The 21,691-nt window shown below is 42.1% G+C and overlaps 1 protein-coding gene across 4 annotated transcripts in view; it reads right to left on the bottom strand.

The window, feature by feature from the left end:
• The window catches only part of Yeats2 (YEATS domain containing 2), a 92,487-nt gene that overhangs the window by 25,491 nt on the left and 45,305 nt on the right, over window positions 1–21,691 (bottom strand). For 3 of the 4 annotated variants that reach the window (XM_041678095.1, XM_041678098.1, XM_041678096.1), the window contains 8 exons: window positions 20,682–20,921; window positions 17,467–17,625; window positions 15,849–15,952; window positions 14,515–14,622; window positions 13,948–14,130; window positions 3,576–3,834; window positions 1,851–2,012; window positions 192–373 (listed from right to left, as the gene is read on the bottom strand). In XM_041678095.1, coding sequence (XP_041534029.1) covers window positions 192–373; window positions 1,851–2,012; window positions 3,576–3,834; window positions 13,948–14,130; window positions 14,515–14,622; window positions 15,849–15,952; window positions 17,467–17,625; window positions 20,682–20,921 — 1,397 coding nt within the window. The remainder of the gene's footprint in view (window positions 1–191; window positions 374–1,850; window positions 2,013–3,575; window positions 3,835–13,947; window positions 14,131–14,514; window positions 14,623–15,848; window positions 15,953–17,466; window positions 17,626–20,681; window positions 20,922–21,691) is intronic. The other variant, XM_041678097.1, reaches the window with a different exon arrangement.

Here is a 21,691-nt window from a genome sequence, read left to right as displayed (position 1 = left end):
CAATTATTTAAATATTTCTGAATATATCTTTTCACCTCTCAAAACAAAACAAGCTCAAAATACAGATTTATAACATGGCTAAAATGTTAGTATTGACCCCTGATCCTAGAATGGTAAAGGCAAATCAACAGCAATTAAAGGCATTTATCAGGTAATTAAATAATTTACAAGATCAGGTAAACTTCCCAGACCTGGGGAGTTTGCTTGAGGATGTAGGATGTGTAAGTCAGGTGCTGGGATACCCCTCCTGGGCCAGTGGTGCTTGGGGTTCCTCCTGCTCCGCTGCCACCGCCGCCACCTCCACTGCCTCCCCCTCCTGCACCACCACTGCTGCTGCCGCTGCTACCAGCAGCAGTCGAGCCAGACTGGAGGTCTGCAAGCACAATGAGTGACAGAACATCACAGAAGAAACAGTTGAGCAGATGCTTTGTCCACGCTACCATTCCTCTATGATCTGCTTATCCTATGATGAGCGAGGAAAACTCCCCAAAGTTTAAAGATGAGACTGAGTCTACTTACACCTTGAACACTTGTAGTCTGGAAATCTTAAATTCAAAAACTTCTGGACACTTAAGTAATACTCAAAGTTCTGGATTGTGGAGCACATTCGAGTTCAGATTTTTCTGGATTGCAGATGATTACTCAATAAATCTATATAAATATTCCAAAAACTGCAAACTCTGGTCCCAAGCATTCTAGACAGAGGACATTTAACTTGTACTTCCAAAAGGATCGCAGCCAACTGTATCTTAACTCTGACTACAATGACAAACGTCCTTGACAGTATTTTGACTTAATGCTGTAAGATGAGCGCCTGATGCTAATGTTTAAGAGATAAGTGGTTTTAAATCAAATTATCTGTCTTTGGCTCTAAGTTCCCAAGTCTTTTTCAGATCTCACTCCAAAGCTTTTCTCTTCCTTCCATGTTGGTGAGTAAGATCTCCCTGGACTGTAAGCATATGTTCAATCTTCCTCAGTTTGATTACAGCGAGCACAACCCTTCTCAGTAGTCTGTGACCCCAAGGACACTGTAAACCAGAGGTTCCCCTGCTTCAGCAGTGGAGTACTGAGGCTGGCCTTTCCTTACGCAGACATTGCATTACTTGGGGGTGAGGAGACCGGACCAGACTAAGCGGTAAAGGCCCACTACAGAAATGGCAGTGGCTCGCGGGGCGATGATGGCGCACGCCTTTAATCCCAGCACTTGGGAGGCAGAGGCAGGCGGATCTCTGTGAGTTCGAGACCAGCCTGGTCTACAGAGCTAGTTCCAGGACAGGCTCCAAAGCCACAGAGAAACCCTGTCTCGAAAAAACAAACAAAAAGAAATGGCAGTGGCTTACACAGTGCACTGAGTCATTCTTTTCTCCCATCTAAGCATTTACCAGGCCTGACAAGATGGTGCACATTTGAGATAATTTGTCAACAGACTAGGGAGCCTGGCTACTGTAACATTACACTTCAACTCAGAGGAAAATATGTACTTTTTCAACACCACCCACACTGCCATTGTCAAAGCAATGTTTTACGTAACTAAATAAACTACCTTGTTTCCTTGGGGCTTTAGACACACACTTAGCTTGAACCCAGAATTCTCAAACCTAATAATACAACTAAAAACTAGCCACAGAGACAACTGGCTCCTACCCTTGCACATCTGCTTTAGAAAACAACCCAGCCACTGCAAGCAGATGAACCCTTCCCCAGTTCTTCGCTAACACAGCCTGAGTAGCCAGGCCTCTCCACAACCCATCTGATCCAATCTCCAAAGACAACAACCCAACTGTCCCTCAGCTGGACGAGATGAACCCGTGCAGAGATCCAGGGACCAAGTGATGGAAACTTGGACTCACTGGCATTGTTGGTAGCTCGCAGGATGGCTCCTTGAGGAATTAGCAGCAGCTTCCCTTTTCCTGAGGGGTTCTTGCTGTTTGTGGTAAGGTACAGTTTAGTGCCTGGAGGCAAATTTGCCAAGTTGGCCAAATTAGTGGCTGGTAGCTGCAATGTTGCCATTACTAAAACAATAAGAAGCAAGGGGGAGGGGAGGACAAGAAAATAAGATCAACTATGGATAATATTCTAAAATTAAAACACGGAACAATTAACATACATATTTAAAAAACACTAACGAAGAGTAAATTCAGTTCATTTTCTAAATGTCTTAAACTAAAAATAATTTACATACTAAAAAAGCCTTCCACAAGTTAATGCTGTATATAAACAAGCTGAGCCTACATCTTAATTTTGCATGCCAATGAGCCTATCTCCCCAGTCCTGACTATTTCTTCTATCTTTTGTCTCATCCCCTGCTTTGTAAAGAGACTCACTACAGAGATCAGGCTAGATTCGAACTCACGCTTTCCCCACACACCAAGGTTGTTAAGTATGAACCACCAAGTCAGACTCTCACACACTTGCCAATTTTTTTTCTTTTCTTTTTTGAAGATTCATTATAGGGGCTAGAGAAGTGCACTGGCAGTTAAGAGCACCAACTGCTCTTCCCAGGTTTGGTTCTCAGCACCCACACAGTGGCTCACAATCATCTCTAGCTCCTGGGCCTAAGGATTTGTCTCCCTCTTCTGGCTCTTGAGGGCACTTCATGCACACAGTTTACAGACATTTATGTCGGCAAAACACTCATACACATAAAATAAAAATAATTCCCCGGTTTCTTTTCTCTCTCTCTCTCTTTTTTTTTTTAACTGAGAACAATGATTTTCCCGGAGAGACTCGGGAGAGTAGATGATACCCTTTCACTGTCACTATGGTACTTTGCAGGATTCCTATGGGAATAGCAAAACGAACCAGCAGAGAGCAGCCACCACCAACTCCAGCAGGAACAGACCCAAATGTCACAGTCAGAGAAGAATTTGTAGACAATATCCAACAAATACTGAAGCTAACTAATTGCTAGGCACTGTGGCCACACGAGGAAAACAAAGTTTCTTTACTGACTGTACAAAGCTTTCAGGCATCACATTTACACATAAAATAAAAATAAATAACCCTCAAAAACAAAAGATCTTAGGCATTTTGTGTTCGTGCTCTCAGAAACACTGAGGGCGATAGCTTATTCATGTTGTTCAAACTTCAGCTTGGTAGAGTGTTTACTAGTTATACATTTCAAATGTAGCTGAAGCACACCTCAAAGTGGACAAAAATGGCTGAAAAAGACTTCAGACCTGCATCATACAATCTTTGATTTTTATTTCACTCGAACAGACATCTACAGTGCATACATAAAATAAAACTTAAACTACTTATGTATTTCTATATAAAACAGTCCAGGTGTAGTGGCTAACCAGCACTTTCCTAAGGGTCTGTGGTCTGGATTCGATTCTCCTCACCCACACAGTAGATCTCTCTCAGTTCAAGGCCAGCATAATCTACAGAGCAGGTTCCAGGACAGTTAAGGCTACCCTACCCAGAGAAACCCTGTCTCAACCCCATCCCCCCCACCCCCCAAAAAAAGAAACCCATGAAAAGAAACCAACAATACACTTTTCTAGTTAGAACCTGGCAGCAAATCGAATCATAGTTAATTCCATATAGCGAGGCAATTAATTTCTATCAGTTACCTGAGCCCTGGGAGCCACTCTTCGGTGGGCCAGCAGCTGTGACCTGAGTCTTGGTTAAGGTCTGTACTGGCTGAGCAACAATGGTCCCTCCACCTCCACTCACGATTGCTTTGGCAACTCCTTGGGTGACCACTTGCTTTGGACCAACTGCCTTGGTGACAGAAGAACTGGCCTTGGCGACAAGGATTTGGCCACTACTGATTGCCACAGCCTGCTTCACTGTGGAAGGTAAGGTAGAGCCCACAGGCACGCCAACAACCTGCTCAAGACAAATGACAATTATTATTTTGCATAGCTCTGTTGAGTTCTCTGGGGTCGAAGCAGGCACTCTGCTTCAGTAAAAACAAAGCCAATAGCAGGGGTTGGGGTTGGGTGGTATCACACAAAAATCTGTCACAAAGGTGCCAGGACACACAAGAAAAATATCTCGTATGGTTTAAGTATTGCCATAAAACAAAAGTTTAGTGACAGTCCCAAAATTTCCACTATAATAGGAAAGCATTATACATACACCAACTTAGAAAAGAAAAATACAAAACCCAATTCTCAAAAACATTCCTAATATAGTCAGGCAGTGATGGCACATGCCTTTAATCCCAGTACTCAGGGAAGCAGAGGCAGGGGGATATATCTCCCTGAGTTCAAGGCCAGCCTAATCTACAGAGCGAGTTCCAGGACAGCCAGAGATACACAGAAAAACTGTCATGAAAAACCAAAAAGAAAAAAAAAATCCTAATGTTTTTATTTCCAATACCATTCAATGTTCTCTGTAATTAGAACTGGGATCACACTACACATAGTTTTACAACATTAATAAATAACAGAAGCGTTTTCCAGTGTTGTATTTCAAACCATCTTCAGTTGACCAGGTATAGCACAGGAATACATAAACATCGATATATAAGCATCCTGTGCTGCTGCAAAGGCAGGGGCTTCAAACGTCACATTATGAAAACTGCAAACCCCACCCCACCCAGACTGTTCTGTAAACTCTGTAGTCTGCCCATCTGAGTGGCCCTGTCTTTCCTCACCATGAGACAGCTTTCCACCCGATACTAGGGAAAAGAACCTTTTTATTTACCGCCCCTCATCTCTCCCTCCTCGAGGACAAACACGGTTTAAAAAAAAAAAAAGAAAAAGAAAGAAGAAAAAAGGAAATGTTTTAAATAAAAATACGGAATTGAAAAAAATTTACTCTGAGTTCCATGTATTCCAGGTCAGCCTCAAACTTGCTATATAGTTCAGGGTGAGCTGGAAATTCTGTAAACCCTGTGTGCTGGAATTACAGGGCGGTGCCACCAAGTCCAAAGTATCTGACTCTGGGTTCTGAACTCAGGGTTTTGTGAGTGGTGGTGAGCACGCCGCCACTTGAGCTACATCTCCAGTCCTACTTTAAAAAAAAATCCAGAACCCACAAAAATTGTAACTGTTTCTAAAAGTAATTTCTTTTTAATTAAAAACAATTTAAGCAGCTTGTTCTAAGAGAATAAAGCAGGAAAATGTTAAATTAGAAGAGATAATTAGGGCTAGTGAGAGGATCCAGTGGGTAAAGGGCTTAACTCATAATCCCGACAACCTGAGTTTGACCCCGGGAGCCCATACAGCTGGAAGCAGAGAGGCAACTTCATAGCTGCTCTCTGGATACACATGCACGCCCTGCCACATACGTGCCCATAAACACAAATAATAACAACTCAAGAAGGAAACAATATTAACTGAGTCACAAGAAATGTAGGCCTCCTGCCCTTATTTAACTTATTGTATGTGGAGGGCAGAAGGCTGGAAGACTCCTGTGGGGGTTAGCGCTCCCACATGTGGGTCCTATCAGCCTCGGGGTCTAACATCTCTACCTAAGTATCACAATGCCCTCCACTTTCTAAGGCAAAATAGAAGTAGGCAGCACTTTTTTGATGTGGAATTCCCCTCTGTATGCTATGAATGTGTTTTATTACCATTGGTTAATAAGGAAACTGTTTCAGCCAATGGCTTAGCAGAGTAAAACCAGGTCAGAAATCAGAACAGAGATAGTGAGTAGGCAGAGTCAAGAAAACATCCTGTAGTCGGGCGGTGGTGGAGCACGCCTTTAATCCCAGCACTCGGGAGGCAGAGGCAGGCGGATCTCTGTGAGTTCGAGACCAGCATGGTCTACAGAGTTAGTTCCAGGACAGGCTCCAAAGCCACAGAGAAACCCTGTCTCCAAAAACCAAAAAAAAAAAAAAAAAAAAAAAAAAAAAAGAAAGAAAACATCCTGTAGCTGCACAAGGAGACAGAAACCTGGAACTTGGCTGGTAAACCACAGCATAGTGGTGATACACAGATTAAAAGAAATGGGTTAATTTTAGATATAAGAGCTAGCTAGGAAAATGCCTGGACTATTGGCCAAACAGTGGGGTAATTAATAGTTTCTGTGTGATAACTCGGGTCTTGACAGTCTCTGCCTACAGACTGTGTGTGCTCCTGCTCACCTACACCTCTAGCACTTGGGAGGTGGAGACAGAAATTAGGAGATGGAGGTCAGTCTGGGCTACATGAGACCCTGTCTTCAAAAGCAATGGCCGGACAGATGACCCCTGTTAAGCGTGCATTTACTCAGCCAGAGGCCCTGAGTTCAGTTTCCAGCACCCACATTGGGCAGCTCACATCCTTGTAACTCTAGCTTCAGGAGATGTGACTCCTTCTTCTAGTCTCTGTTATGGTTTAAAATAAAAGCGCTGCAGGTCCCCGAGGGGCACAGCGGCAGAAATGCTGCAGGTCCCCAAGTGGCGGCAGCGGGCAGCGGGCATGAGACCACGGTAGGCCACAAAGGCAGCTGGGTACCAAGCAGGGAGCTGTGCAGCGGGTGAAGACAGAGACGAATAGGCACGTCATGCAGTGTGATATTGGATATTTATTAGTGGGTTATGGAGGAGAAAGAGGGGAAGGGAAGAAAGGAGAGAGGCAGAGAGAAAAAGAGAGAACCAGAGAAGGGGAGGAGCCACAATAGCAGCTACCTCCTAGAGAGCCGGAAAGGAGAAAGAGCTCAGAATGGAAGCAAAGATCCGCCCACCTCAGCAGAGGAGGGGGGAGTGGGTGGGGCTTGTCTCTTAAAGGGACAGGACAGACCATTACAGTCTCCAAGCACAGGCAAGCATATGCTACACAGACACACAGGCAACAAAACATCTAAACACATAAAACAAAATAAAGATTTTCAAAAGGTATGGATGGAATTATTTCTAGAAAGAACAGACTTCATCTGGAGGAGAAAAAGCCCACACTAAAGTAAATATGCATATGCTAATATAGGAGAAGGCATTTGACTATTTTATGTGATATATATATATATATATAAAGAGTTAGATAGTGATTAATTATTTTCAATATTTTAGTGAAATATTTGAATTATTAAAAAGTCAGAGGTGCTGTGAAGACAGCCCAGAGACTAAGAACAAGTACTGTTCACTCAGAGGACCCAAGTTTAATTCACCGCACGTATGCAGGTAGCTCATAACTGCCAGTGACACCAGGTCCAGGGGCATTCAAGGCCTCTGGCCTCCAACGGCACCTGTACTCACTTGGATGTAACTAAACACACACACAAAATTAAGAAAATAAGAGTGGTAAGCAGGGTATCAGGATGGCTGAGCAGTGTAAAGCACCAGACTAAAGTATCAAGGGAACAAAAAATAAAAAATTGCCAGTTTGCTGGTGGTGGGTGGCACACTCCTTTAATCCTAGCAATTGGGAGACAGAGGCAGGTGGGTCTTTGTGAGTTCAAGCCCAGCCTGGTCTACAGAGTGATGTCCAGGACAGCCAGGGATACACAAAAAAGCCCTGTCACAAAAAAACATAAAAAATAAAGTAACAAGGTGGGGGGGGGGGGGGATAGAACACAGTGTTATAAAGGATTAAATGGGAATAATGGAACGAAGGGTTAATTTGGGATGGAGGATGTGAGGGTGGGGGTAGAGAAGAAACTATGGGAAAGGATAGCTAACGTTAAAGGCCTTCCCCATCAACCCTACAATGGGGGCACAAAATCTCAAATAGACACCTCATACTAGCTAATAAAAAACCCCAGTAGCAGGAATGAACTACCTTTTTGAGTTGTTGAGCAACTTTGGGCTTCACTCCCAAAGCTAGCTGGACAACACAAACTGGACTCAATGGTGGGAGATGACACCCTACTCCAAATTGGGTGGTATGGTGGTTAGCACGAGAATGGCACTCACAGGTTCCTATATTTGACCACACGGTTTTCAGTTGGTAAAAGTGGTAAGGATTAGGAGGTGTGGGCTTTAAGGTTTCAAAAGCCAGCTCTATTCCTAGTTAGCATTCTCTACCTTATGCTTATGATCACATGTAAGCTCTCGGCCACTGCTCCATACTCAAGTCTGCTTGCCTACTGTCATGCTCCCTACCATGGTGATCATGTCATCTTATCATAGCAATAAAAAAATAACTAAAACAGATGGGTAACAAAGGAAATGTGAAAATATTGTATCAGAAAAATAATCCACCACGACCAAGTAGGTTTCATCCCTGAGATGCAGGGATGGTTCAACATATGAAAATCTGTCAATGTAATCTGTCATATAAACAAATTGAAAGGGAAAAAAAAACCACACACATGATTATCTCATTAGATGCTGAAAAAGCCTTCAACAAAATACATCACCCCTTCATGATAAAGGTCTTGGAGACAGCAGGGATACAAGGAACATACCTAAACATAATAAAGGCAATATACAGCAAGCCAACAGCCAACATCAAACTAAATGGAGAGAAACTCCCAGTGATTCCACTGAAATCAGGAACAAGACAAGGTTGTCCACTCTCTCCATATCTATTCAATATAGTTCTTGAGGTCCTAGCTAGAGCAATAAGACACGAAAAGGAGATCAAGGGGATACAAATTGGAAAAGAGGTCAAACTCTCACTATTTGCTGATGACATGATAGTTTACGTAAGTGACCCCAAAAACTTTGCCAAGGAACTTCTACAACTCATAAACACCTTCAATAATTGTAGCAGGATATAAGACTAACTCAAAAAAATCAGTAGTCCTCCTGTACACAGATGATAAATGGGCTGAAAAAGAAATCAGAGAATCAACACCCTTCACAGACAACATAAAATACCTTGGAATAACTCTAAGCAAACAAGTATGATGAGAGATTTTCAATGAGGAACTTTGAGATGAGAACTTTAAAACTTTCTGAAGAAGGAAAATGAACACACCAGAAAATGAAATTCTCAAAGTCTTAATAAAAACACTTTATTTTATATGTACAGGTATGGAGGTAAGAGGGGCAACCCATGAGAATGATGCTTTCTTCCCATCATGTGTTCTCCATACCTACGTGGTAAATACCCCTGAGGGGCAATCAAAGAGCTTCTATGAAAAAAAAATTTCTTAATGCATAAAAAACTGAAAAAGGGGATACAAGACTGTTATTTGAGTCTTAAGATTTAATGCCAATACCCACTGCCCTTTTTGTGAGACAAGTCTTACTATGGATCTTGACCAGCCTGAGATGTTATGTAACCCAGGTACTTGGAGGATGGGCTCAATGGGTGGCTAGGGAAGGCAAGGTTAGCCCTAACTGGCCTCTAGGCAGCAATCTATGAATAAATGGTTGAATTTCAACTGGATTTTTGTTTCTTACTCAGGGTCCTTATTGAAATGTTAAATAAAGCAGTTAGACAAAGGGAACAAAATAAAAGGGATAAAAATAGGAAAGGAAGAGGCCAAATCTTCCATTTGTAGACAACACAGTACCATCAAAAGACCTTCAAAATGCCACCAGAAAACTCTCAGATCTGTTAAATACCCTAAGCTAAGCAGTGGGATACAAATTAGCAGCTTTTCTATATACCAGTAACAAACCAACCTGTTAACAAAAACAAGAACAAAACAAAACAAAACAAACAAACAAACAAAAAAAAAACTGGATGGTGGAAATCTTAATTCACAAAAGCTTTAAAAATATCAATTTAACCAAAGAGCTCTACAATGAAAACTTAAAAGATAGAGGGACTGGACAGATGGCTCTAGTTAATTAAGAAAAAAAAAATTTAATAAAAAAGCACATACTGTTCTTGCAGACGTCCCAAGTTGGGTTCTCAGTATCTATATCTGCCTGTAATACTAGTTTTAGGGGATCCAACAAACATTATATTCGTGAAGTCATGATATTGCATAAGACTGGGCTCCTCAATGTCTTACTGGGGCATAAAGGCCTATTCGTCCCTGAGGATCCATAGGAGTTGGTGGTTGCTGGGGAAGAGAAAAAGACTTTCTTTCTTGGTACAGTCACTAGTGAGGTACCCATTCTCCTGTTGATAATACGTCACCCTAATAAAACTAAGTTCTCCTGTAAACAATACTAATGAAGCTTAATGAATCACACACATACACACACAGGATCATCAGGAGTGAGAAGAGGAAGGTAATGAGTAGGTAAATATAACCAAAATATATATGCATGAAAATATAACAAACCCATTATGTATACTTAGTATATGCTAATAAAAAAATTGGGGTTGGATGGATGGCTCTACAGTTAAAAACCACAGGCTGTTCTTTCAGAGGACCCATACTCACATCCTGGCACCTACATGGTAGCTCACAATACCTGAAACTCCAGACCCAGAGGATCTGACACTCTCTTCTGGCCTTCATGGGTACTAGGTTCACATGTGGTACACAGACATAAAAAACACTAATACACATTTAAAACAAAAAAAAAAAAGATAGGGAGGGAGGGAGAGGGAGAGGGGGATAAAGAGGGAGAGAGAGGGGTAGAGAGAGAGAGAGATCAAACATCCAGAGGTAGTGGTGTACACCTTTAATCCCAGGAATCAGGAGGCAGAGGCAGGCAGACCTCTTTAAGTTTGAGGCTAGTCTGGGGTACATAGTGAGACCATATGTAAGGAAAAAAAATAAGATCACATTTTAACCTAGCCAGAATGGCTCTCATCGAGGTAACAATTCACAACTATTGGCAATATATGGACGTGTCCATTCTTCTGATGCTTTAACTCAATGTTATCGTCTACAATGTTCCTGTTCATCAGCCCCAAAATCAAGTTAAGAAGAATTTGCAAAACGCCTCATGCTAATTTAATTAACTTCACAAGTTCAGATGCAGGCTGCATGCATAGTTATCCGGGCGCACAGTTGGTTGGGAGCTGAAGGTTGGACATGCTTAATAGATGCTCAAAGCTACAGCCCCTTACGATCAATATGCGTGTATGCGTGCCACAAACAAGATCCATATTAGATACTGTTTACTGGTCTCACTCTTGCTAATTCTTATTTAGTCCTGAAAGACAGGAGTTATTATTCCTTCCTAGAATATCACATAACTTTGCTGGGTTATAGAAGCAATGAGCCCTTAAATTTGAGAATTCCAACAAAAAAATCTCGACACTAACGTCTGGTTACACCTTACTGCATCTGTTCTATTAAGCCTGCTGAGTCCTCAACTCTTTTATTTAAGGGTAGTACCTCTTCCTATCATTAAAAACAAAAACCTGGTGACAGATAAATCAATTTCTATTGTTCCAAAGTTGTATGGAGGAAAGCTAACCCTTTTGGACCCTCCTGTTTGGGTAGCTTTGAGGGAAGCATTTCAGCAGTCACATGTACAGAGAGCTCCTCATCTTGAGTCTGATGCATGTATAAACTACTCAGACAGGGATGTCTTCGCCCATGCTCTCCCGAGTCTCTGCAGTTCTTCCTCTTGTTTTTCTTTCTCAGGCACCTTTAAGTATTATTCATAGCATCCTTACACAAACCCACCCACTTTCTCAGAGTGGACTGGCTAGACGCAAAAAGGTGGTTAAAAACAGAGGCTAACCTACTGCAGATTTTCTGGGCACCATTGGCAATGTGTTAAAAGCCTACACTGGGGCCAGCTGGGCTCAATCAGAAAAGGCAACTTTCACCAAGTCTGGAAACCTGACTTTGATCCCTGGGTCCAAATGACAGAAGGAGAGAAATGAATCCTACAAATTGTCCTCTGGTTTCTACAAGCATGTTGTGGCATTCTCCTACCCCACATAAATAAATGCAAAATAAACAAACGAGGCCGGGCGGTGGTGGCGTGTGCCTTTAATCCCAGCACTCGGGAGGCAGAGGCAGGCGGATCTCTGTGAGTTCGAGACCAGCCTGGTCTACAGCGCTAGTTCCAGGACAGGCTCCAAAGCCACAGAGAAACCCTGTCTCGAAAAATCAAAATAAATAAATAAATAAATAAATATAAACAAATGAATACAACCTTTTATTTTTTTATTGGTAAAATCATATATTTCCTTGGTCCAGTGAGACTGCTGACCGGGTAAAGGCACTTGTTACTAAGCTGATCATCTGAGTTTGATCTCTGGGACCCACAAGATGGAGAGAACTAACTCCATCAAGTAGTCTTCTAACTGTCTCACATCTGTGTCCCTATACACATGGATAAATGTAAAAAACAAGGACAAGAAAAAAAAACAACAAATCCCTTTCCCCTATATATAGCATAATATATTTTAAATAATGAGTAAGAAGCTGGAGAGATGTCTCAGAGGCTAAAAGCACAGGGCTTGATTCCCCTCCCCCCATATTGGCTCATAGCTGTCTGCAACTCCAGTCTTAGAGGAATTTGATACCCTCATCTAGTCTCTGAGGCACTGCATGCACACACTTAGGCAAAAGACATGTACACATAAAACAAACAAACAAACAAACATACAAGAGGTTTTAAAAAGTAGCATGCGCTGGGCAATGGTGGTGCACGCCTTTAATCCCAGCACTCGGAGGCAGAGGCAGGTGGATCTCTGTGAGTTTGAGGCCAGCCTGGTCTACAAGAGCTAGTTCCAGAACAGGAACCAAAAGCTATGGAAAAACCCTGTCTCAAAAATAATAATAATAATAATAATAATAATAATAATAATAATAATAAAAGTAGCTTGTGTAAGACAGCCTGAATAGAAGTTAAGCCACAGAGGCCATCTGAGCAACTCCAGAGGCAAAGGCAGAAGGACTGCAGGCCAGTCTGGGTAACAAGGTTGACCTAACCTCAAAATACAGAGTAAAAAGAAGCTGAGCTCACCCCCCAAGTTCTACTCTGTTGTTGGCAAGCACAGAACAATAGTTACAAACAGCAAATGATTCACTGAAGGGGTGGCAGAGCTCACCTGAGGCCAAAGCAATGCTGTGACATTTTCTAGCTGCCCAGGGCATCTGAGGCAGCAGGCAGCTTATGAAAAACTAATTCCCAGGCCCTTGGGGGAAATTGTGATGCAGTAAATTTGGGACAGATAGGAATTGCTATGTTTTAAATCAGAAGATAAACTGTCTGCTGAGATAAATTTTGGAAACATTACAGATTCTTACAGATTTAAAAACAACTTGTAACACTGAATTTTCATCTTTATCCCGAATGAGACCTACTTATCTAAACTAACCCAGTTTATGTAATATCATCTTCCATTTTAGAGCATTCTTCTCAAAACAATTCACTCTCCTAGACAGTCTGGGCTTTGAAGCTGAAATATAAACACTCACAAAACATTCCCAATAGCTTCAGAACATACCCGCCAAAACACCAGGATAACTACATGTTCCAAAAGCAAGCTTAGGTTAGAGAAGACACCTTATAAATCTCACCAGTCCTGGCGTGATGCATTTGGAGCAAAAAGACACAAGTTTCAAGCCTCCTGTCACTCCCTAGCTATATGTTATGTTCATATATTCTCCAGGAAGGTTCCAAACCCCTCAAACTCATGGTTTTCACATCATAAAATGGGAATGAAAAATACCTGCTTCAACGTGTAGTCTGAGAACTACAAGAAACGTATAAATATGAGCATGGCATACAAGCAGGTGATAGATTTAATATGTGACTGAAGTAGTAGAGTATGGATTATGTACTTCAAAGTTCCCTATATGCTTATTCCCTGGTACTTCAAAGTTATTAATAAAATGAACCAAATGGCACACACTTGCAATCCTAGAGTTTTGGGATATTGAGATACTAGGGTTGCCTTGAATCTAAGGTCATCTCAAAACAAAACGAATCACACAGCCTGGACAAACGAACAGGTCAAAACAATGCACACTTGGACTGCAATCAAGTAGAAAGCCGCTGGAGAGAGGCTTCAAAGTCCCCTCTGCCCCTTAGACTATTCCTGGAGCTTCTGTTTAAACACGCCCACTCTTATCAGGGACAGACAGAACAGGGCACATGTTACTGAGTCTTTTCTGAATGGGCTAAAATCCACAGGTTTGCACGGGCTCAGCAACTCATTCACCCTAAATCATTTTGGCACCTGTCAGCTATTCAGATAAATAACCTACATTTGTACCTTGGCACTCCACCCCCACCCCAAAAACCATACAAACCTTGGAGGGTGGAATCTTTGGAGACTGAGCCGTCCCTTCTCCAGCACTTATGACCTGTTTTTGAGGGGATACAGCTATCATGTGACCCCCTTTCACAGTCACATACTGAGGGAATGGTGATTGGTTGGCAGCTCCTGTGGTGGACACATGAGGGGCTTCCCCAGGTTCCTGTTTGATGATCACCTTGCAACAAACAATGACACCGAGTAAGTACCCGATGGGGGAGTAGGAGGAAGAACCTACTGTTAACATTTGAATCTAGTCTCTCTGCAATGATATTAATAATAAAGCTTGGTATTACAGGATGGCTTCATGAGAAAGGAAAAAATACTGCTTTAATAGTCCTTAAGAGGTAGTAAAGGGGCCAAACAGGCTCTCAACTCAATCCCATGACTCTTCAGTCACTTGTCACAAGGCTGGAAAGCAGTAGAGAGACAGAACCCAGTCTGTGACCTCCGAAATCCCGTTTCACTGTACTCCCAGGATGTGGACCTCAGAACTAAGGCCTATGTCTGAACAGTGGAAAACGACCACTGGCCCAGGGGCAACGCTGTGGCACACACTCACCTTTGTGAAAGCTCCAAGTCCTCCAGTCACAGCTTTGGGGCTTTGCACTTTAGGGTGACTACCGATTGGGCAAAGAGGTGGCATAGATGCAAATAAAGACTCCTCCTGCTGTGTGTAAAACCATTTATTACACAATAGGCCAAAACAAATTATTTCAGATATTCCAGCCACTTACATTTAATGTAAACCCACCACACCCAATAACACAAAGACAAAAGAAAACACAAACCCACAATGCTCATGGATCTTCCAAGTTTCTATTAAGCCACTGTAATTCCCTTCTCAAAGCAAATAAAGAGTGAGGTATACATTCCCACCTGAGCTCCTGTAACACCTCAGCACTCAGGAGGCTGACAAAGGAAGACTGCTAGTTCACTCTAGCCTGGACTACATGGTGAGACCCTGCCTCAATACAAAAACAAGGAAACCAAATGCTAAGAAAAGTTTTCACTCATCTATGTCCTGATGAATGTTAGAGTTCTATTTAAATTTTTAGTGATTAACTTTATTGTTTATGACAGGGTGTCATGTAGCCAAGGCTAGTCAAAGATAAACTTGAACTTCTGATCCTGGTGCCTCTACTTCCTGAGTGCTCTGATTACATGTGTACACCATAACACTTGGTTTTATGTGGCACTGGGGATTAAATCCAGGGCCTTGTGCAAATTAGGCAAGTATTCTACCAGTGTTGTATAGCAGTTTCCTGAAGAATAAAACATTCCATCTCCCAGGGAAGCTCCGTTAAATAAAAGGTAAACAACTCAAAATAGCTTCCGAAGTCCCTGACACTGAGCAGATTCACCAGGGCCCTTCCCCTAAGAAGAAGTAAAAAGGACTGTAGAGATTCCCTCTCAGGTAAGAGAAACTGCAAAGACTCTGAGGCCAGCCTGAAGAAGCAGAAACCAGCCCAGCTGTCGGCAGAGAGTGAGTGTGTGTGAGTGTGTATGTGTATGTGCGTGTGTGTGTGTGTGTGTGCGCGCAGTGCCCACAGAGGCTAGAAGTGGGTACTGGAACCCTTGAAGCTGGAGTAACAGAGAGTTGTGGGCTGCCGGGTAGGTGCGGGTCCTCTGCAAGAACAGCAAGCACTCTGAATGGCTGAGTCATTTCTTCACCCTCTATAGAAGTATTTTTAATACAACTGTCCCCTCCACAAAATAAGTAAGGCCGCCTCTTTCCCCACACTGAGCTTTCAAATTGATACTGGGTGATCACTTGATAGACATACTGAGAACTGTCTTCTGCCCCAGGAGGAAACTAAGTGAGGAAATAATCTTCAAGATAACTGTCATCAGTTGGTACGCCTTCTGAGTCTACACACAGCAGGGAGAGCTTACCTTGACTGTAGATGTTAAGAAACTACTTCCATGAATTTTAGGAACAGGGGACCCTGTTCCTTGGGAAACCTGAGAGGCCACTGGGAGCTTGCTTGTAGGACTTCCTGATATGCAAAACAGATTTAACAATTATGTATCAATAAAATAAAGTTTACAAATATATTTTAAACTCATTTTCTACCACCCTTTCATGCTTTCAATTACTAAGGGTTAAAAATTCAGAACTCTAAAAGTCTAAACACACGAGCATACCCACACGCAGGCAGACACACACACACACACACACACACACACACACACACACATACAAAACACACTTCATCCCTACAAGCAGATCACATTCCCAGCCTGGAAAACAGTGAGAAACTCCTAAGGACAAAATGAAGAAGCGGTGACGTATACAACATACTCTGCTCCTTATACAAGAAGCGACAGTATAACACAAGGGTGTAGGTCACTTAACAGATGAGCCAACATGCATACATCCAGTGAATGCCAGCTTCTGATGCACCTGTCTCCAAATGCTACCCCTATGACAAGTTACTCCACAACTGCACAATTATCAACAGTAAATATTAACTGAAGCTCTAAAGTGATATTCAGCAACTTATTTCACCTACCAAATTTGCCTCTTCAGAGTTGTGGCTGATTATTAAAACTAATATGTAGCCCCAAAATGCTCAGCATACCCAAATATGCTGAAAGCAGTACTTCTCAAATCAGTTCTACACGTAAACAACTCTAAAACTGCTAAGTTTCAAAAGAAAACAAAACACCTAATTGAAAAAGCCCAGTATATATAGTAATGTGTTAACTGTAATACATGGGGTAGAGAAACCATCCCCATTCTTAATATCATTCATTTTATTTCTCTTTTCACTATTTCCCTTAATAGGGAAAGATTACACTTTGAGAGCATGTGTATAAACATAAATTAAATGAAAGAAATGGATACAAAGTTAGTAAAAGAATAAAAACCAAATCCAGAAACCCTGACAGGCCCCAGGCAGCTGCGCCGGACTACAGAGCAGTGTGGTGACTGCAGACAGGTTCCATGCAGCTGTGTGGACTACAGGGCAGTGTGGTGACTGCAGACAGGTTCCATGCAGCTGTGTGGACTACAGGGCAGTGTGATGACTGCAGACAGGTTCCATGCAGCTGTGTGGACTACAGGGCAGTGTGATGACTGCAGACAGGTTCCATGCAGCTGTGTGGACTACAGAGCAGTGTGGTGACTGCAGACAGGCTCCATGCAGCTGTGTGGACTACAGGGCAGTGTGGTGACTGCAGACAGGCTCCATGCAGCTGTGTGGACTACAGGGCAGTGTGGTGACTGCAGACAGGCTCCATGCAGCTGTGTGGACTACAGGGCAGTGTGGTGACTGCAGACAGGCTCCATGCAGCTGTAACAGACTAGAGGGACAGTGTGGTGGCTGTAGAAAAGGCTTCTAATTAAACTAAACTTTGAACTTTCATACACAAGAGAATCTTCCTCAGAGAAACAGAATGGTTCCTTTTCATACACATTTATTTATGGATGGACGGTTGGTACATGGTAGGATTTTATCATTAGTAAAAGATCAAACCTTTAGATTGCATGAATATTGCTTATACATACCTGCACTCGGAGCGGAGGCTGCAATAACCTGTGCGGGCTTATCCACAATAACATGAGGGTTATTTATACCAGAGCTGGTAGTACCTTGCTTCACATGAACGGGAGTGGAAGTTGGGGTGCGAGGCAATGGTGATGGACTTGGAGTTGATATTGGAGAACCTTTGTTAATTAAGGAAAAGAGAGAAACAAAGTACACATATAATTTAAGTAGGAGGGCATCGGAAAACAGGAATTTCAGATACTGAGCCAGGCTCAGTCAGTGTAGCTGGGTTCAGGTCCAGCTATCGTGTACTTGGAATCAGCCCAGAACAGCAAATTGAACAGCTAATTAGAAACAGATTTTGGGGCTGGAGAGATGGCTCAGAAGTTAAGAGCACTTGGTGCTCTTCTAGAGGAAGTGGGTTTATTTCCCAGTACCCTCATGGCAGCTCACAATTGCCTGTAGCTTCAGTTCCAGGACATTAAAAACCCTCTTCTGGCCTCTACTAGCACTGCTTACGTGTGGTTCACAGACATGCATGCAGGCGAAACACTTCTAACACATAAAAACTTAGAAAAAGAGAATCTAGCCTGCTCTACATATTGAGTTCCAGGCTAGTCAGAAACACATGAGACTTTGTGAGGGAGGGGGAGAGAGAGAGAGAGAGAGAGAGAGAGAGAGAGAGAGAGAGAGAGAGAGAGAGAGACCGCCCATCTTTAATGCCTACAGAAAATAAACCCACATTTCAACAAGACCCTCTGGCACGCACGTAAGTCTAAAAAGCAGGCCAGGCACATGTTGTTAATCCAAGCACTCAGGGATCACAAGGATTTCCGTGAGCTGGAGGAAAAGAAATCTAGAAAACATTCTCCCTTGTGTCACTGACTACAAGCCAGTCCAGACTGGTTTGCTCTACTGTGTTCTTTCAGTCTTCCACTGTCTGTCTGCTGGATGAGTCTGAATCTGCCCCTGTCTTTTTTCTCATTCCTGAACAGAAAGCATCTTGTGGGGAAGGAATGAAGGATGCTTTATGAAACCTTCAAGTTTTTCTTTATTTTATGAGACAGTTTCTCTTTGTAGCCTGGCTGTCCTGGAACTCGCTCTGTAGACCAGGCTGGCCTACTTCTGCCTTCCAAGTGCTAGAATTAAAGGTGTGCATCACCACAGCTGGCATAAATCTTCAAGTTTTATAGGGGATTAAGTCACTGACTCCAACTGATCCACAGAACAAACAATACCAAGCAAGATTCAGATATTTTGTTCAGGCATTTATGGTGGATACTCATTTTATGTTATTATTTTCAACTAATATTTTGTTTTTGGTAAATGATCATAACATGCACACAAACAACAAACATAGAAACACACAACCAATACTGGTTCAGAGACACGAAAAATACATAATTTAAGATTTCAGTTAGTCATTAGCTTAGGCTGCAAAATTTCAACAGCATGGCTACTTAAACAAGACCTGAAAAAGATAAACAGTTTATATGCCAACACAGGTGGGAAGAACTGCACAGGGCTTCCCCCTAGATGAAGAGCTACAGGCAATTAAAGACTGTCAGGAGAAGGAGAACTGGTTTTCCCCAGAGATGAGCACCTAAATTGTTCTCTAATCTCAAGTGGTCAGCCTGAAACATACACACAAACAATACTAAACAGACTCAAGAGGTTACATTTATGTATTTATTTACACATACATGCACAAAACAATAATTAAAAAATAGAAGACCATGAGTATGAAAGGGGGGGGCATGGATACACGAGAAGGTCTGGAGGAAGGGATGAGAAGGAAGACATAATGTAAATGTATTTATATTTTTAAAAAAATCTGAAAAGCAATGTTTTATACTAACAATGTGGAACTGCTGTATTTCAGTAGGATAAATCTCTTAATAGCATAGGCTGATATTCATAATATTGAATATTCAAAGACACTAAAATTGGTAAGTGAATAGCTAGATAGAGGAATTTTGTGTTTTGATTTGGAACATATTTTGAATAGGAAAATGTGAAGCTTACTAACCAGAGACAGAAATCTCTATCAAGACTACATCATAGAACCCCAAAGATTAGTTCCAAATTTTACTCATGTACTGCTAAACACTCTTAATCACCTACCTCATCAAAGCTGTCATCTGTAAATTTCTGTAAACCTCAAACCAATGTATACAACCTACTCCACTCCTGAAGCAGGAAACTTCAAAATTCTTAGTAGCAGATAAAATTACAGGTTTGTTAGCTTCTGTTGATTGTAAAGATTCATATTATATTTAGTTATTTAGCTTAGCAGTCTGCGTACAGCAGCAAGTATTCCCGTTTTCCTTTTTAAAATTTATACAGAGGGGCTGAACAGATGGCTCAGAGATGAATAGCACTGGCTGTTCTTGGAGAAGACCCAGATTCTGTTCCCAGTACATAGACGGTGTTTCACAATGGCCTGCAACTCCAATTCCAAGGCATAAATGCCTTCTCTGGGCCTCCGTCGGCACACATATGGTGCACACAAACATGCAGCCACAACACTCATACACATAAAAGTACACAGAAATATATGTTCCCCTACTCAGATGTTTTCAACTGGCCCTTCCTGTCTTTCCTGAAGTACAGCCAACATAAGTATGTTCCCATTACCTTAGTTAGTATAAATGTGAAATTGTCACTAGACAAAGGCCCTCAGCAAAAAGGAAGTCTCAGAATGACTGTCCATAAGATGAACCGTTTTCTATCACGGTCAGAGAAAATAAATGGCAATTCAATTCTACTCCAACTCAACCCTTAAAACGAAGCCAAAGGCTTCTGTTTTTCTACTACTTGTTATTCTGGTTTCTACAGACTCTGCAAACTCAATTCCAATCTTAATCCCACTAGAAGAGCACACATTTACCAGGAAATAACTAGAATACCTTGGGCCTCATTTCTTCCGCCCACTCAGAAATTCTTTCCATACATATAGTGAGCTGTGCTTTTCTCTGTGACAGCCTTGCCAACAAACAGGATTAACCTTTCCTTCGATACACAGGACTGTGTAGAAGCACCTCTCTGAGCTGGGAATGGTGGCTTCACCTGTAACCTCAGCATTTGCAAGGCTGAGCCAGGAGGAATATCCTGAGTTCAAGGCCAGCCTGTGCTATATAGTTAGTTCCATGCCAGTCTGGGACCTTGCCTTAAAATTCCCAAAACAACAACAAAAATATGCTAACAACCAGCCAATGTCACTCACTCTGCATACCTGAGACAATCTTACAGCTCATGGTGATGGGCTGAAAGGACTTTCCAGGTGACTCAGGATTGGGTGCCTGGTTTTGGGGCACGATTTTGCAGCTTGATGCAATTGGTTGGAAGGCAGAATTGCCATGTGAACAAAAGGTAACTTTCTGTGCTGTTGTCACCTTGGTGGGTGTTCTCTCCAACGAAGATGGTAAAGAATAAAATGTAGGGTGTCTCTCAGCTTCTGGGTTGTCTGGGAATCCTGTTTGAAATGGAATGACAAATGATGAAATCAACTACTCTGGAACCTTCCATCTGTGGGAAGAGAACAGAACTGTTATTACATTCGTCAATGTTAGTTCAAAACCCAGATCAACTGCTGGTATAAAATAAATACGGCTTACTCCCTACAAATTTTTGGTAGAAAATAAATCCTCGTGTTAGACTCCCACCTAGGTAAAACATTTATCTTAGGGATGTGACACTGGTCTTTTTTGATTATCTATCTACATCTGAAGTCACTAAGACACATTTATGAGAATTCCAGTTTAACTGAGAAGACCCATTCTGAATGTGAGTGGTCAGTGACAAGCAACTAATACAAATAGTTAGTTCCAGGAGTACCACGTACCAGGAATGCAGTCACTGTTGTGATAGACCTTTGGGACTAGCATTTAAGAGGATGTGAAAACATTTGGGTCTGTGGCTAGAAAAGCTCTGGTAAGCGAGTTTAAAGGGCCATTCTGGTAAACGATGGAGAACCAGAATGATGGCAGGCATAAAGACTGTGTTCACAGAGCTTCAGAGGGAACTAAAGACTGTTGAGAACTGGATTAGAAGCCATTTGTATTATACTGCAGTAAGGAAACACACACACCAAAGCTAAAACGAACTACCATCAACAACTTGACTAGATTTGGAATCACTAGGACAAGTATTTCAGAGGTAGTCTTTGAGGGAGTTTTCAGGGGTAGGAATGTGTGTGTGTACACGAACATGGTCGATACATATGCCTTCTTTGGTTGTTTTCTA

Source organism: Microtus oregoni, unplaced genomic scaffold, assembly GCF_018167655.1.
Source record: "Microtus oregoni isolate MIOR12 unplaced genomic scaffold, Mior012 000029F_ref0000214, whole genome shotgun sequence".
NCBI classification, from domain to species: Eukaryota; Metazoa; Chordata; class Mammalia; order Rodentia; family Cricetidae; genus Microtus; species Microtus oregoni.
This window is presented reverse-complemented; position numbering and strand designations above follow the sequence as displayed.